Genomic DNA, 15,171 nt, shown 5'->3' with positions numbered 1-15,171 from the left:
TAAAGAGACCAGTGTGGACACACTGGAAATCTTCAACATGAGGGAATGCAAGATTATCCCTATTCTCATCTTATGTTATTTTGGGCTATATTTTGAGGTAATGTATAGAACATCCCCATCAAGATTTTAAGGCCTATTCCCCCTTAAATTGAGCCAGAAATCTTGTGTCTTTATGTAGTTGTGAGTCCAAAGAAGCTCATTAAATATATATTTGTATGTTTGCCTGTGTGTCATAATCTACTATGAACTGGCACACAGGAGCAAAGTCTATCAGAACCTACTAACATTGTTGGATAAATGAAAAAACAAAAGAAAAATGTTCTGTGTTGACTGAATTTAACAGGGGTAATGAAACTTTTTCCATAATCAGTGTGAAAAGAGACCATCAGAGACCTCTGTTTAGATATCCATCCATCCATCAATCCATCTTCTACACCTGACTATCCCTTTTGGGGTTGCGGGGGGGGGGTACACCCTGGACCGGTCGCTAGTCGCTCTCTTTAGATATCTACTTCTCTAATAGGCCATTTTTGATTGTTGTTCTTGTGATTGTTGACATGTCACAGTTGGAAAATCACAGGTGTAAATAATAAAGTGAGTGATGGCTGAATTCCATTTAACTGCTTCAGATCCAGGGTCCTGCTGTTGTGCTCATTGTCACACTGTCATGGCGTAGTGGGAAACTTGAATAGAACGGAGCCATCATTACTGTTATTAGTAACAGCTGTGATTTTCCTTCCATGATGAGTCAAAATGCCTGCCATGGAAAATGAAGGAAGCAGCAGTGGGTCAAAGGGAGGCTCCGAGTGGTTCACATTGATTCAGATTAAGACAGTGTCTGTAATATGTGACTGAAATGATTTAAAAAGCTGATATTAATGCTTTTTTTTTTTTTTTTTTCACAAACAGGTGGTGGGTTAGCAGTTGGAACGGTACTTCTCATAGGTGAGCCTCTCAAATTTAGCAAACAATGGAAACAATAACAAACAAACAAAACATTTGGATCTCATTAAATGGGACAGTCACTTCCTTAATGTCATGTATTTCCTGTTGGAGCTCAGGTCAAACCAATCAGCTTTAAGTCATGGAGACAAAAGTATTTTGATTGGACAGAATAGCCTTAAAGTAAGGTTGTGGAAACATGATTGATGATCTGCTAAACAGTTGAACTGCCACACACACACACACACACACACACACACACACACACACACACACACACACACACTCTTGCACCTTGTCATTACTCTAGTGTTTTATGCTATTTTTATGCTATTTTTTTATGCTACCTCTATTACTCAAATGTTTTAATTCTGTTTTTATTTTTTATTCTATTTTTGTGATTCCTCTATTTATATGTATTTATTCTGAGATTGCACTGTGAAGTTGAGTTGGCACTAAGCACAAAAACATTTCATTACTGGTGATGATGTTACATTGTCACAAGTACGTGACAATAAAGAATCTTGAATCTTGAAAACTTTATTGTATCCCAGGAAGTTCAAGTACACACTTTATTTGACACTTACTAGCATTATTTTATATTAGCAGATACTATATCTTCTCGTGAGTCATTTTTCTGATTCTTTTTTGGATTCTTAAACTGTTACCAGACAGCAAACTCTCAAAAAGTTCTTCAACGTTTTATCTTTCAGCATATGAGATTAACTTTGAGCAAACACGCATCAGGACACACAGCTCGTGAACAGAGTGTCTGTGACTCACATACACAATAGGTGACGTTTCCTGAGCTACAATTAGCCTTTTTGTCTTCCATAGTTCTTAAAGCAGTGTGTTAATAGCTGAATGCATTTGCTATGACTTGAGCCATAAAAGGCAATTAGTACAACTACAAGCAGTGAACTACTGTTTAAACAGAAGTGTGACAACAGTGCATGCATGTTCATAATGATACATCATGTAGAATATTTAATTCTATAAGACAGAAAGATGCATATATGCTTTTTGGAAACTCTCTCAGTCAACAAGACATATAGATATTAAATGACATGCATTAAGCTATGGCTGGAATGTAGCTCCGGCATACTATCCATATATTCATGCATAATCAAAAATGAAATGCATTCCCATAACAGACCTCAGTAGTCTCCTCTGTCTGTTGCTTTTTGTGGTTAGCGTGTCACTGTTTAGCAGAATGGCAAATAGAGTAATGACCTGAAGGTCTCTAGTTAGAATCCCAGGTGTTCACACTTCCACTGTGATCCTTAATGAATGTGCTCATCTGCAGATGTGTTATAGAAGTTTTCGGGAGTACATTCAAAGCAAGTGGGTTTTCTAGGGACTTAAATGTCTTCCACTGTATTATTATTGTTATTATCATTCATCATAGGCTAGGCTATATGCACTGGTAGACAGTGAGGTTAAGGTAGTCTTGTTTCCCCTTGAAGCTGTAATTTGTGTGTAGCAAAGGCCTATACCAACTGATGATATTGCTTTGCCCTTTAATTCACCCCCCCAATCGATGCAGGAGTCAGTGATTATACACTAATGCGTTCTTCCCTTCCATTTTGTGAATCAATGTACGGTTGGTTTCATCTGGTAATGAGAGACACAGTAAAGGTGAAATGCGTGTGTGAGCTCTCTTGTGTTTGGCTCTGAAAGAGCTGTGTGTGCGTGCGTGTGTGTGCACTGTGCACACTGTGCTGTCTGTTTTGTTGTGTGTGGGTGGGATGGGATGGGATGGGGGGGTTCGGAGTGTGTGTTTGTTTGTGTTTGTTTCAGGCAGTCATCTCCTACAGTCTGCCCCTTTAGCCGTGATGGCCTGTTTGTGAGACACAGACATAAAATTATCAGACTGGTCGTTGTCTGCCTTTGAAGTGTCTTGAGCTGTCCATCCTGATTTGTCAACCAGAGGGGGATCAGCCCAGTATGGCTGCTGTCTGAAGATCTCTCATCTCATGTGTTTTTGTAAGAGAAGGAACAAAGCTTCCCGGCTCTTATTATGGTGACCATGTATGGTTCCAACCATTAGTTTAAATGAATGTTTTTCCTATAACGTGACGCTAATAATTGCTATTAAATTAGGCCTAATTATTGTACATGTTTAAATATTTCAAAGCTTTGGAGTGTCCCTCGAATAAGAATTATCTTAGTCTTGAGCATTGTTTAAATATGTCTGTAAGAGTGTGAAACATATAGTGAAAGTCGTTCATCATAATTGTTATTCTGATAAACAAAGCAGGCCTGATAGTTAGAAAGTACAACAGATGTATATTTAAGTGTAACTACAGCATGTGCAGTGGGAATGTATAGCAATTCTAAACCTGTCGATAAAGGTAGGTTATATTCAGCTGCACGACAGTTACACAGTAGTTCAGTTAAGTTAAGATCTTTACTGACTAACAAGGGGAAATGATTTTTGCAGCAAAGCAGCATAAACACATAAAACATAAACAGGATAAAAAGACAATAAGACAACCGAAGACATTAAAAGTGCTGGTGCTATGTAGAACATAATAAAATGTTTGTAAAAGCAATGATACGTGTGTCTGTTTGAGTCCGCAGGTTTAAATATGTCGAGGCGAGCAATCAAAAATCAACACCATGTGCTTAAGATGAAGCTTAATAACAGAGATATGTCAAACATATACTGTATATGGACCTTGACAAATGCTCCTAATTGGCATTAAACTTAATATAACCCACCTTTTAGCAGTATTTAGAATAGAAAGTCAGTCATTGTCAAGCTGAAGCTTTCAGTGTCTGTATTTTGTTTACCTGCCGTGTGGCCTAAATTAATTTGAGCAGCTCAGTAGAAATAATAGTACTTCATAAAGCAAAGATTCACACAAGGGGGGAAACACTCTGACCTAGATATTTTGTCTCCTCCCCCTGCAGCTTTAGCAGATATGATTCAGGACTCTCGCACTCCCACTCCCCTGTTCGAAGGCAAATCAAGCCGAGCCTTTCCACCCCTTTACCAAACCTTAGTCAAAAAAAAAAAAGAGGAAGAAAAAAATCATCCCATGACTGTCCAGAGTGACTGATCTACCTCAAAGATATGACCGTCCCCCACCCCCTGTTGCTCGTATACCCCGCCACCTCCCACCCCCTCCCTTACCCCCCGCCTCAACAGCCTAATGACTCCTGGAGGTTCCATTTGTAAGGCTCCCATAGAAACACAGCCACAATAGGCCCCATCTTGAGAGGGCCCATCTGGGAGTCTTTGTGGGGCCTGCTGAAAGCCACAAAGGCCTGCTGACCTAGAAACCCATCAATAAGAGAACAGGGAGCCCCACCGACAACAAATTGAAGAGCCATGGAATTTCCTGGGCCATCCTGAGTCCGTAGGTGAGGACATGGACCGGGAACGTGGGAGGAGGAAATTCTCCAGATGTTTGAGGATGACATGTCAGGATGTCATTCCCAAGCTGTCAGCTGCATGGCCGTTACCTTTAACTGTCACTGCTGCCTTTGTCCTTGTGCCCACTGTTTGTCATTGTGTTGAGAGGCCTATGAAATCTTTACAAAATGATGATTGTGACAGGAGGCAGCAGCAGCATGCTGGGTAGAGTTATGTGCCCCGCTTGGAGGGGGCTTCATGGTGATGATGCAGGCTTTTTTTGAGGATTTGGGGTGTGGAATGGCCGGGTGGCCGCTTTGTGTACACTGAGAAAGGCCACCTTTGGGAAAGTATGTTTGTCCATTTAATGTTTGAGAGATTCCTCTAAATGAGAATGTTATGCCATTACTCCAAGTGGAGAATTACCCTCTCTCCATGTGTTTAAAAGTCTAGGACTTGCAGATGCCATCAACCTGCTTTTATGATAATAAATACACCTGATGTAAATGACACTCGAAACCTATTGATGAAAAGATGCCATTGCTGTCAGAACTCACACAAAAAGTAGAGAGATTCAAATGAGCCAGATGCCAGGAAGCATTTTGAGGACAGGCACCATCATATCCCACTTCTGCCTCCTCCTGTTAGTTGTCCTGATAGCTGGGGTACCCTTGTGTTCAAGGGGAGCGGTCAGGTGAATACTTAAGACAGGTGTCTCACTCTTACCTTCGCTGCTGGTTGGAGATATGATAGGTGGAAGTGGACAGGAATCCTGTTAAGACCTTAACAAGAGAGCCGAGGATGTCAACTCCACTTTGATGGCCAGATCACCTGTGTTTCTGTGCCATGTCCAATTGCCACTTCGTCTTTTCCTGACTAAAGGTAGCCCGAATGTGGTCCTTACATCAATTACGGTCAGCAACTGTGATGTGGTCATGAATTGCAGGATCTGTGGAGTGTGAATGAATGGTCAGAATGAGACATGGTCCAACGATAGGCTTGAAGTTGATATATTTTTCATAGGAAAGCTGTAGCTATTTTATCATGAAGCCTTTCCGTAGGCCTCACAGACAGCGTTCGCTGTGTGGTACTGATTGACAGTTTCTTCAGAGTGTATGTTTATTTGAGCTTTCCACTCAAATTCTAATCATTGTCTTCTGTTTCTTTTCTAGAGGAGGACCGATATGAAAGCTACTCTCGTATGATCTTAAAGTACTTCCTGGCAGAAGGGGTTGTGTGTCAACATGAACTTTTTGTGGCAGCCGCTCAAGATAACCCAGATGACATCTTACAGGTATGAGAAGAGGTGCCGTCTGTCTTGTAAACTCCTGGGAATGAAATGTGTTGTTCTGCAAGGTATTAGATTTTTTTCCAAGCGACAAGCCTTGACACACCATCGACAAAGACGCCAAGACGGCCTCAATATGTCTACTTTAACATCATCCCTGTATAAATGCTGCCGAGATGTAAAAGACATTTCTGAAATACTAATGTTTGTTAAGTCACCAGAAGATGTTGAAAATGTTCATCCTACTTTGTCGCAAAATACTAACGAGCTCCCGCTGTACAGTATTCAGCCAGGTTCAGGCTGGCCAGAACATGATTTAGCAGGTATTATAGACGCACAGCTTTCCCCAAGATGTGTCAGGGTCAGCGGGGGTGTCCGAGAGGTCGAGGGTAGCATGGTTGTGGCATTGTTGAAATGTTTCCCGATGCATCATTCTGTGAAGAGGACCGTAGCTCCAGAAGCTGACTGCCACCCATCATACAGGAGGAGGGCCTCTCTCCCACTGATTGATAGTGGGAGGGGTCACAGCCTCACCCTCTCTTTACATATCAAAGACTTATTAAGAGAGGGGGACTCCCAATGGGGATATATCACATCATTTAGTGTTTTCACAGCTACATTCACGGTATGCTAATCTTCACATGCTAAGGTTGTACTTTATGCATTATGTTAACATGCATACAAGAAACCAGCTTATTGGGAGAAATCAGGTTAAAGCAGGAAATTGGAGAATTTGTTTACATGTACTAACCCCAACCCTAAAAACTCATGTTTAATTAGAACAGCCAATCAGATTTCCCATCCACTCCCACTATGTTCTTAAGCCAAGGCTGACAAGATTTTATTCCATTTTGTTGAAACTCTTTTTTTACTAGTTGCACAATGACAGAACAGGCTCTATTATGAGATACAGTGCACATTGGTCTGAATCTTATAAAACAGTCTACTGTTACTCTTCTACTGCTTTAGAAGCTAAGTTTGACTTACTTCAGTTCCAGTTTTGCTCAGACACACTGCTACAAGGATCCTTCATCCCTTCACACTGCTGCCACAGCAATACTTTTCCTGTCTGAAGGCTTTGTCATGCACATGCTCTTGTAAAAAAAAACAAAAACAAAAAAAAACCCATTAAAAACCCAGTTAAGTTTATACATGGCCTAGGAAACAATCTGCTCTCCTGGGAAAATCTCACTGTTTTATTTGGGTTTTTCTTAATTATGGATTACAGGTTTGCTTTCCGTTGACATAACGTTGAAGAAATCAGGTAACTGTCAAAAGATGAGACTTGAGATGACTCTTAGGTCATTTATAAATCAACATATTTGAACTCATTGTGTTATTTTGTGCAGGAACTCCCAGCTCCCATCTTGGATGATGTTGCTCTCCACAAACCAGTGGAGCAACCCCGGCTGTCTTGTGAACCTCAGGACAGTTTGGATGCCATGAAGATCGCCTGGCGCTATCAGAATCTTCCAAAAGTACAGGTGATCACATGACAGTTTATATTGTCTGGCATTGTGGTGATTGCAGCATGGATGGACCAGAATATACAGTAGAATAAAGGTAATTTGTGTTCATGCTATTTTAAATAGAAGTCCTTGTGTCTCTGTTAATGACGGTATGAGAAAGAACAGGACTGGCTCTCTGGTCTTAGTGGTTCGGCAATTGTCTCCACCACTAAATCCATGAGCTTCTAAACTCCTTTGTGGAGTGAATGAGGCCTCAGCCTTTCCTTTCAGTGCTGGACCAGATTACTCACACTTAGCTGGCAATAGGTAGGCTTTTCACTGGTCCCCAACTCACATATACACACATACACACACGCCTGCACCCCTGCTTAGCCTGGGAAACAAGAGTACTTTGCAGTCTGTGCATTGACATGTCTGCTCGCTCAACCCTATGACCCAGACCTGCGCCTCTGTCTTCCCCCAAATCCCTGCCTTTCCCCCTGCTAGGGTCGGCAGCCCTACACTCTTTCTTCCGCTTTGAGAGGTGACCCTCCCCTTCTACTTCTCTGCAGTCTCCCCCCTTCTGTCTATAATCCATATCGCTATGTGGATTAACAGCACACAGTGTGTCCCTGGGGATCCTCTCCCTCTTTCTCTCTCCCTGGAAACTTCTTTATATCTGTGTCCTTTCCTCACCTCTCCCCCTTCCCCTGTAAAATCGTCTTTACAAACCACTAGTAAGCCCCACTAGAGGATTTGCATCCCAAATTCACCCCCAGAGTCAACGCTTACTTTCCCCTTACACACACCTCTCTTGGCATAGCCCACTGTGTCGCTCTCCCGATGAAGACATCAGATCAAAGGTGAGACCATCAGGGCGGGGATGGAACGCTAAGCGGGTTGCCTAGCTCACAAAGAGAAGATGAGCCCCTGACCCCCCTGCCCTGCTGACCCCCTCGTCCCGCCAGGAGAGGGACACACCGGGGGCCCTAATCCAGATTAGAAGTAGATTAAGGGCCCCTCAAACAATGGAATCCCCGGTTTCACTGAGAGAGAAGAGCTAAAACTCTCTCTTTCAGCTACAGGAAAACATCCGCCTTCCCTGGCGTCCCTGACACGTTTGCTTTCACAGCCAGAAGTGGACATTTATGTGAAGAAATGATTAAGAGTGTGGTCGTAGTGGTTATTTAACTTCTCTGCTGAAGGAATGTTGAGGAATGACCCATAAACAATGCAATTGCATTACCATAGTATCGTGAAGCACACTCATTTAACATGTCAGAAAGCCAAATTAGATTATTTTATGTTATGAATTGCTTCATTCTCATCTGAAATTAGTTAAATGCACATCATTTGTTCTCAGAAGTTTAAAGCAAGCAGTAGAGTCAGACTGGGATAATTGAAAATACATATAAGTGCTCTTTAGTGTTACTTTATACTCAAACATGCCCTTGACTTGTTGACCCCCCCCAGAGTGCCTTGGCATCCTCATCCCGGTTCGGCCACTACTATGACGTCTCCAAGACAATGGAGCCAGAAATTCGCCAGGCAGCCAAGTGCCACCGCTTCTACCTTCCAGAACATCCCACCCAGTCTTCACCCACACACAGGTAAAACGACAAGACATCATCCACAGAACACATGGAAACCAATGAGACACCATCTGCAGAACACGAGCACACAAACCCGACATCATCCACAAAACACAGTTCCACAAATAAGACATAATCCGCAGAACACAGGTAAGCAAACATGGCATTGTTCACAGAATACAGATACACCAACACTGCAGACAGTCCAACATAATTTAATGAACACATACTGTATTAACCCTGCAACCAGCAAGTACATAAATGGAAGAAAGACTAGATTGAGCTCTTACCAGGATCATGAAGAGCCTTTTGTTTGAGATGCTCATTTATAAGAATTTTATAAGAACTGGGTTTGAAGTAAGGATTATTTTCATTATTGTTTAATCTTTTCTTGATTTCTCGATGTTTTCTTTATGAAATGTCAAAAAGTAGTAAAAAATGCTCATGACAGGATGATACAAAACAGAAAAAGACAGTGAATCTTTGCATATCAGGAGTTGAAGAAGATGGAACCAGTTAATATGGGACATTTTTGCTTAAAAAATGCTGAAACGATCATCAGAATAGTTGCTAATTAATTTTCTGTCAATCAGCTAATTGATCGGCTAATTGTTTCAGATCTAATAAGCTGTTAAGTGTTGTGTAAGTAGTTACTGTGATTCACCGAATTGAATTGAAAAACAAGAAAAAGTGTGAACCATTACGCCTGAAAGCTAAAGCATCCACTGTTTTCATCATAGTTAAATGAAATGTCTGGTTTCAACAAAACAGTATTTCTTAAAATATTTGTTCTAAAAACTACTATTAAGCAGTTCTGCCCTTTAAACAGCTGATACAAATCAGGTTCAGCCTCTATTCTGGGTATCTTGCCATTGGCCTAAGATATTCAGCCTCTTGGAAAGGTTGTGTATGTCTATTCAAATAAGGGTCTTGTTTGCTCAGCGTCTGTTTGATTTCTCCTGCGTTGAGTGTACTTAGGGTTCAGAGGTCATGCAGGCTCTTTCTCAGAGAGTGCTGCTGAACACACAAGGGCACACGAAGGCACACTCACACACACTGAGTAAATACAGCAATCTGGAGCACAGAGGATGTGGAGGAGGCTTTATAGAATCCCTCTTCTTTTATTTCAGCAAACAGGCTGTTTAACAGAGCACCCATGCAAACACATTAAATGTTGTGGCTGTTCAGCTTAAAGGATACTTTTTCACAAGTGTCGACTGTGAAGTGGATGAAGTATCGGTTCATAACTTAATAATGTCTGTTAAAAGGGAACAAACAAAAGAATGAAATATGTTCTCCATTGATGTAGGCGGCGTTGTGCCGTCTGAATGGGTTATAGGTCTCACAGACATTTTGACAGCAGGAAACTACACCTGCACCACACCATTGTGCCCCCGGCCCCGCCCCAATACTGACACACATACACGCACGCACGCACACACTCGGCACATTACACACGCACATGTACCACACACACTCCTAAACAGGCTACTCCCCCTTGCACGTGTCCACAGCCCCATGTTGATACCCTAGCTGTTAAATTGCTCCGTTTCACTTGAAGGCATAATTGGCACAAATTGCTCTCTAGGTGATACAGATCCTGTTGTTTAAGACCAAGCGTCCCCCCTTCTCTCCTCCTTTCTTCCCTCGTTGAAAGAGGAACACTGAGATAAAGAAGCTTCCCTGTGTATGATCCTAATTAGCTGACGTACTAGCCCCTGTAGCTAAGCACCTAGACCCTTTTGGTACCTGAATGAGGGGTGCTCAGTAGGGGTAGCTAAAACACAATGCCGTCCCACACAATGGCTGCCAACCAGATGCAACCTCCTGCTCAACTGCACGTCAAACCATCCCAGCCCCCTACCTCAGATCAGGGGCATGGGCAGACAGGCCATGGAGGGTAGGTGTCCCTCTTTCACCAAACCAGCTCTATCATTAGGCCCAGCGGGGTCAGGAGGCACCATTGTTGGGCTGAATAACTGAAATAGAGTACATGGATATACTTGGCGCAAGTGTAATCAACACGAGTATGTATTACTGTTCTTTATGCAGGGCTATTGGCGTGTGACCAATCTATGTGTATCAGCTTTTGTAGCCTGCAGGTCGAATTGACAACTGACACAGCAGCCCACTGTGACTCACTATAGAGTGGTCATTACAGTGGTGGAGTGTTCTTGAGTGGGGGGACCTGTGTAAAAAGATAGGCTTAACATTCCTATTGGCCATCCTATAGGCGCATGGAGAGCTCAGCAGTGATGGCTGATGGCTAAATGTTGCTCTGATGGTACTGTATGCCCTTTGTCAGTGGTGCACATCTTACCCCTGATTAAACACCAAAATGCTGTTCCCTGTTTATTTTAGATATCAGCCCATTAATCCCCCCACACCACCACCACCACCACCACTGTTCTGTGTACGTTTGTGCATACACACGTCTCATCTGTCTGTCTGTCTGTCTGTCTGTCTGTCTGTCTGTCTGTCTGTCTGTCTGTCTGTCTGTCTGTCTGTCTGTCTGTCTCTGCACAATCAGATCCTCGGGGAGCTGACAGAGAACCAGTCATGTTGTAATTTAATCAAGCAAATAAATTAATTGGATCTCTTGATATGGATCATCTGTCTGCTTCAGTGGCTCCAGAAAAGCACAGTCAGGAGGAACATACTGCAGTCACAGAGGATTAAGCTACTGCGGTGATAGGCTTGGCCCAGTTTTATCAAAATGGTTTCAGTTACAGTTTACACGTCCTAAGTAACCCTTTTGTGTTTTCTTTCTGGTCATCTTCTCCACTTTCTCCTCTGTCCCGTGCTCTTTTCAGTACCATGCTTGAGTCTTATGCTGCATTGCTGAAGTCCCTTCAGGAGGTCATACACAGGGAGGGCTTTGATGTAGCTGCTCCCATGGTAAGAACCAAGAAATGAATGAATGCTTTGCATTTGTTTCGTTCCACCTGAATTCACACGTTTTTTTTGCCACATATTCCATCGGCAGCCTTCTTCACTGATACGTCCTCTCACCTCTCATCATACTGTGACTCTGTGTGTGTGTTTACAGCTAAAATGGCCGACAGAGCAGTTGAACAAGAAAAGTTTTCCACTTCAGGCCACAAATCTCTTCATGTTAAGTTTTATCACTACCTCATTCCATTAAAGCGTTAAAAATGCTTGATAAGGGCGTAAGATTTGTTTATTGGTTTCACTCCATATTTGATATTTCACATATCAGTTCCTGTAATCAAATCCACAACTTTTAATCAGCATCTTGCTGTTTGTGGGTTTGTTTTTTTGTTCTCTAATTGACAAAAAGCATTGCTGGAATGCAGTAAGGCATGCAGGGAGCTGCTGCGAGCGGTGATGCAACACAGAAGGCAGGTGTGCTTTTTTTCTTTGACATTTGCTGAATGTCATTAAAGGTGAACTTCTTGACTTGCTGTTGTTAATGTGTTCGGGTTGCAAATGTCTGCAGCCTCCCTAATTACTGTGAGCCCAGTCAAACTGTAAAGGAGCATTTTTTTAATGAGATACCAGATCTGCATCTAGCTCTTCTGTCGCCTTCCAACCAACACTTTTCCTGAATCCGTTTACCCCCCTCTCACCTGCTCGGGTTAGTCTCACCTGTGTGTCTCAGCTGTGTGTGTCTTACCTTTGACATACATCTTTTTAACAATCATCAGTCCTCTACAGAATGCCAGGAACATCCATGGCCCCGTCTGTTTTCCACAGGGCCAAGTGTAATCCTGTTAAATCTCTGATATGCCCGTATAGATGTGTATGTATACAGTATTAGTGTGCATGCTTGTATGCGTGGGCGCCTTATTCACCTACATTTGGTGACCCCTCTGCTCGTCACCTGGAGCCACCTCTCCCCCCTGTCACTCACACACAGGATTTACCTCCAGTACCCCCCACCCTCCCTCCCTGAGCGCTGTCACTCACATGCCAGATTAACTGCTGACATCATTAAAGCAGTGTGGCCGCCTGACATGCTTTTGGCACAGTCCAGGAATGCAGACCAGCACAGAGCGACATGGGCTCTGGCACAAGAATGCCCAATATGGGTGATAGTCAGTGTGTGCACGTTTATATGTTTATCTGTTAATCTGCCATCATGGACTGGTAACAAGATGCAGATTTTACATAAACTGTGTTATGTAAATTACAGATTAGAACAAGGATTAAACTCCCTGAAGCATATTGTTGGGAGTCTTTTGAGATGAGTGGGACAGGGGCGGCAGCAGGACTGTGAGCCTCCATAGAGACTGGCTGGTGATTAGGTTGTGGTCCCAGGCTGGCTGCAGCCTATATGGCTGGCCTCTGGTCCTTGGCTGGACTCTACTGGCACTGTTCCCTGATTTTTCTATAGGCTAAACTATAGGAGTTAAGTTTGGCCTCCCCTCCTGATGCCACAGCAACAGTCATGTTACCACAGTTCCCTCCTGCTGAGCTGCAGACATAGAAATAGATTTCTAATTCTGTGCCCCCCCAGACCTGTGTAGGCAAGGCCTGTTAAACAAAGAAAGGACATATCGAAGAAAAACAACGCACTGCACTAATATGTAAGTATAGTAAGGTATAAAGCTGCAGCATTGATGTTGAAAGGTGTAGAAGAGGATGAATGTAGAGTCCAGTGTGAGAGTCCTCCTTTGGGAAACTATGAGCCAACTGTGAAAAGCTCCAGAAACAATGGGGTTTATTTTTCTTAGATGCCTGTGATTCTGATCTAGATCCAAATGAAGCTTAGGTCATACTGTTGGGAGAGGAAGCGACAGGGAGCGGGGCGGAGGAGATGATAGAGAGGGAGGGATAAAGGAGAGGAGAGGCTGGGGGAAAAAAAAGGAAAAAGTGAGCAGATTTTATGCCAGAGCTTTGTTAATCACTCTTGGCTCTCACCTCAGCAATCAGGAACTATCCTGAAGAAAACCCCAAATAAAAGGCAATTGTACCAAAGGTTAAAAACCTCTCACAGTTTAGACAGGCTCCTCCATTCTCTCTGTTTCAGTGATATATATCCCACTACTCTTTGGCCACTTTTTCTTCGTCTTCATGAGAGTGGGTTACTGTTGATCTCTTGTGGTGGGGTGGGGGGATTTCAAGGGAAGGCACTCCACCCTTACCCAGGCCCCCTTGGCTGCAGAGCATCGCTGTTGTGCCAAGAATGTGCTGGGGTTTCTGGGTGGCGGCCATATTGGAAGCCTGTCTGACAGGTCCATTGTGCGTGTGTCAGATGGCCTCTGTGATTGGGCAGTTGTGTCCAGTCACGTTTGGGCACTGTGTTCCGATCGTCTGTGCTGGTGAGCAGACTGTCCAGTCGCTCTCTCCCAGAGTTTGGGAATACTACCCAAAACTGCACCTTTCCAAAATAACCCAAAAGCACCAACTTATTCATCTTTAGATGCACTGTGAGAACTTCAAATCAAACTTCATCAGTGCTTCTGGAGAAAATTACATATTTGCATGACTTTTTACACATTTTTAGTATTTCTGACTTCTTCTCTTTGCTTTGTCTTTCTTATAGTCAAAGTCACGCAACATCCTACGAATTGGGCTTCACTCTCTTGGCTCAGCTCTGTGGGGTGATGACCTGTGTTGCCATGACAACCCTACAAACAGCCACGCCCTCACTACTTTTCTGTATGGACTGCGTGCTTTGCTAAGGTCATCGCTGGCAGTCGCAGTAGTTACTGTGCCCTCACATCTCATCCAGGTAAGACAATGTTTGTCCCATGAGAACATCACAAGCATCAGAATGCACTCACGAGACATCAGCTGATCCGATATGTCACCAGTATATTCAGTGTAAGTTTTGATTAGTGTGAAACAGTTATTATCAGTCATTATTTTCTGAGAGGTGTATTTCTGCAAGAATACCATGATGTTTAAGGTCTAGAAGTCATAACTCATCGTCTCTTGTTGTGTCCTAAACCACTTACCTTAGATTGCCACCAGAGGGATGAATACATGCTAAGCTTCAATCGACTTGGATTTAAAGATAATAGATGGGATTTTTTGTGCGTGGGTTGATGTTTGGCCCATGTGCTTTTGCTTTGTCTTGGTCATTAATGAGGTACAAAGTTTGAAGTCCTTTGTTTTGGGGCCTCCTCTTGACCCTGGGATGCAGTGTCACCCTGGTCTGACTCAGGCCTGCGAGGGGCCTCTTCCCCCACTCAAGAGTCCCCCCAACAGACACAGTCGAGTGCACACTTCATTCAAAAGCCTCTAAATCTATGTTTGTTTGTTTAGGCTTTTAATTACTTGACGCTGCACACAGTGAGAGTGTGTGCCTGTGTGTGCTTTTTATTCTCTTACAAATATCCCTCCTTGTAGCTGTGTGTCTCTGGCTGTGTTTGCGAGTGTGTGTATACGTGTGTGTTTGGGGGGGGTATAAGTCCGCGTGCATGCATCTGTGTACAGTCTGGCCTCTCAGTGTGAAGGTGGAGTCATCTGCTGAGGCATATGGCAAACCACAGCCCTCCCCCAGACAGTCGACCATAGAAACACACTCGCAAGAAAAGCCATCTGAGACTTCCTGCCGAAATGTTTTTATCT

The 15,171-nt window shown here is 43.2% G+C and overlaps 1 protein-coding gene across 1 annotated transcript in view; it reads left to right on the top strand.

The window, feature by feature from the left end:
- Positions 1 to 15,171, top strand: part of elp4 (elongator acetyltransferase complex subunit 4) — a 55,036-nt gene that overhangs the window by 805 nt on the left and 39,060 nt on the right. The window contains exons 2-7 of the mRNA XM_070961387.1: positions 910 to 945; positions 5,476 to 5,597; positions 6,941 to 7,075; positions 8,513 to 8,649; positions 11,445 to 11,529; positions 14,141 to 14,329. Of these exons, the coding sequence (XP_070817488.1) occupies positions 910 to 945; positions 5,476 to 5,597; positions 6,941 to 7,075; positions 8,513 to 8,649; positions 11,445 to 11,529; positions 14,141 to 14,329 (704 nt within the window). The remainder of the gene's footprint in view (positions 1 to 909; positions 946 to 5,475; positions 5,598 to 6,940; positions 7,076 to 8,512; positions 8,650 to 11,444; positions 11,530 to 14,140; positions 14,330 to 15,171) is intronic.

The sequence above is a fragment of the Chaetodon trifascialis genome, chromosome 1 (assembly GCF_039877785.1).
Source record: "Chaetodon trifascialis isolate fChaTrf1 chromosome 1, fChaTrf1.hap1, whole genome shotgun sequence".
Taxonomy (NCBI): Eukaryota; Metazoa; Chordata; class Actinopteri; order Chaetodontiformes; family Chaetodontidae; genus Chaetodon; species Chaetodon trifascialis.
The sequence above is the reverse complement of the archived record's forward strand: the minus strand, read 5'-3'. Positions and strand labels throughout refer to the sequence as shown.